The sequence below is a fragment of the Trachymyrmex cornetzi genome, unplaced genomic scaffold (genome assembly GCF_001594075.2).
Source record: "Trachymyrmex cornetzi isolate Tcor2-1 unplaced genomic scaffold, Tcor1.1 scaffold182, whole genome shotgun sequence".
NCBI classification, from domain to species: domain Eukaryota; kingdom Metazoa; phylum Arthropoda; class Insecta; order Hymenoptera; family Formicidae; genus Trachymyrmex; species Trachymyrmex cornetzi.
The window spans coordinates 294,828-297,099 of record NW_017296441.1 but is presented as its reverse complement, the minus strand read 5'-3'; the positions used below and the strand labels follow the sequence as shown (position 1 = coordinate 297,099).

At 33.8% G+C, this 2,272-nt stretch overlaps 1 protein-coding gene across 1 annotated transcript in view; it reads right to left on the bottom strand.

The window, feature by feature from the left end:
* The window catches only part of LOC108759380 (uncharacterized), a 38,029-nt gene that overhangs the window by 1,883 nt on the left and 33,874 nt on the right, over positions 1-2,272 (bottom strand). The window contains exons 27-30 of the mRNA XM_018504802.1: positions 1,489-1,657; positions 1,382-1,421; positions 1,166-1,301; positions 713-869 (exon numbers count right to left, since the gene is read on the bottom strand). Coding sequence (XP_018360304.1) covers positions 713-869; positions 1,166-1,301; positions 1,382-1,421; positions 1,489-1,657 — 502 coding nt within the window. The remainder of the gene's footprint in view (positions 1-712; positions 870-1,165; positions 1,302-1,381; positions 1,422-1,488; positions 1,658-2,272) is intronic.

Sequence of the window (2,272 nt, the reverse complement as noted above, 5' to 3'; positions counted from 1 at the left end):
GGGGGGGAGAAAGAGAGAAAGGGGAGGGGAGAAAGAGGGGAGAGAGAAAGAGTTATTTTATGAAAGATATGTAGCTGCATATTACTAATTGCATTTTTTTTTTAAGCAACAATGTATTTTTATTATACCAGTGGATAGTCTCATAATTCTGTGCATAAAAGTATCAAAGTACAGTTATCAAAATGTGACCCTAAGAAATTAATCCGCATACACATACGACGCTGCCGAAGTCACCATATTCAAAATAGCTCCTATCTTTAATCGTTCACAACATGGCTAAAAAGTAAGGTATTAAAATTTAAAAAAAGTGCATTTTATAGGGGATGCACAATACATTCATGACTCCTGATCGAAATTTCAAGATAACGTTAACCTTCTTTATTAAAAAATGTGAAATATCGCAAAAAAAGCTATTTTTGAAGTATTAAACCTCAATTATCTTGGAAATCCGACGTGCTAGAATTTTTTCGCTTGCGGCATTGTTCTCAGCGTCCAAAAATCTATAAAAAACACGTAATCCGGTCCAAAGTAATTTTTCGCTGTAAACTAGTGTTATCAGTCACGTTGTTACGTAATCTTTGAAAATACAAAGCGACAATTAGCATAACAAATAGGAATGTAATTTAAAGAGATGTTCACAACTTGCACCACGTCGATCTTTATTTGTGTGAATCTTTTTATATATATCTTTCAACAGTCATATATAAATTACCATCTACAACTAAACAGGCCGATGTATATGCTTTTCCAAGATCGTTGTAAGCCATACACGTGTATTCTCCTTCATCTTCAGGATAGACATGTTGGATATTTAATCGTGCTGTTTCACCGTCGAATTCAGTAGCAAAATCGCCTACCATAGCTATAATCTGATAAAAAGTATTATATTAGGTGTTAAACTTAATTCCTGCCGTTTTTCGTCTTCAAAATTGATTTGTTTCGAAGGGAAGATGAGTGAATACCTTAATCAAAGTAATTTCCTCCATTTTCTACTTTATTACTAATTAATAATACTTTATTAATAATACTTTGATTAAGGTATTTCCTTTCGAAACAAATCAATTTTGGAGACGAAAAACGGCAGGAATTAAGTTTAACACTTAATAAATGTTATGTTAGTTTATCAGCTATGTATATGCGATTAAGCATTTAAAACTTTTATTACTTTGCCTCCACGTTCCCAACGAACCAAAGGTGGTTCTGGTGTGGCGTAAACCTTACACTCCAGGGAAACAGCGTCGCCGTCGCAACACCGAAGATCTCGCAATTCTCTTTTTATAATCGGCAGAGTCAATATCTTTCTATAGAGTTTAATGTTTTATTAATGGAACGAAAATAAATAAAAACGTACATACGTCATTAAGCTGTCGTAATAGCTTACCCGTGAGGAGATTTCTGCGTTTGTTTCTCTTTGCCTTGTCCTGGAAAAGATCGTTGAAATAAATTTATATAATGCAAAGCAAATTTTGTTCATGTCTCGAAATTTACCTTTGGCAAAGATTTGCAAGGAAATTACAGCTTTAGTTTCTCCATGGCAGTTGCGAGCTATTACGGAATATGCTCCAGTAAAGTCAAGTTTAGCGTAAGGTATTTCCAACCGATATTGTGGCCCTGCACCTACCAGCCGGAAGTGAGGTGCGTCCTTATAATAATTAGGCTGTAAAACAGAATTCATATGAAATACATTCATATGATAAAAAAATTAAAACCTGAGGATTTAAGATCATAAATACTGCAAGCAAATCCAACTGAATCAAATTTCGAATCGTGTTTACTGTTTCTTATCAATGTTTGCTCCGTTTTCCTTTATTTCATATACACGAATTTCATTGCTAACCGTAACATACTCGGCCACAAGTGCGATTTTAAATTGTTGAGGCATAAAGAAGTAGTGATTCAAAAAATCTTTAATTAAACAATGCGAAAACAATTTTGATATTAATATCTTTGCAATGATAATGTCATTCAATTTGACAGTATTTAATTAATACCATAATAAATAGCAAGGATGTATCAATTTGAATGACAAGTTGATTTAACGTGTCTTCAATTGTGATAACTAGTGCGTAATTGTATTATGCTCCGCGCGCGCGCGTATCAGATAACTTTAATTTATAATCTTCAATCTCCAATGCATAGTATGACACAGGCATTAGATCATTTGGATATCTTCTGGTGAATGTATTCAGATCACGTCTGTGTTGTATTGACAGACTAATTTTTACGCAAGACGGAGTTAAAACTCAGCGTGTGATGTTGGAGACGATGAAGA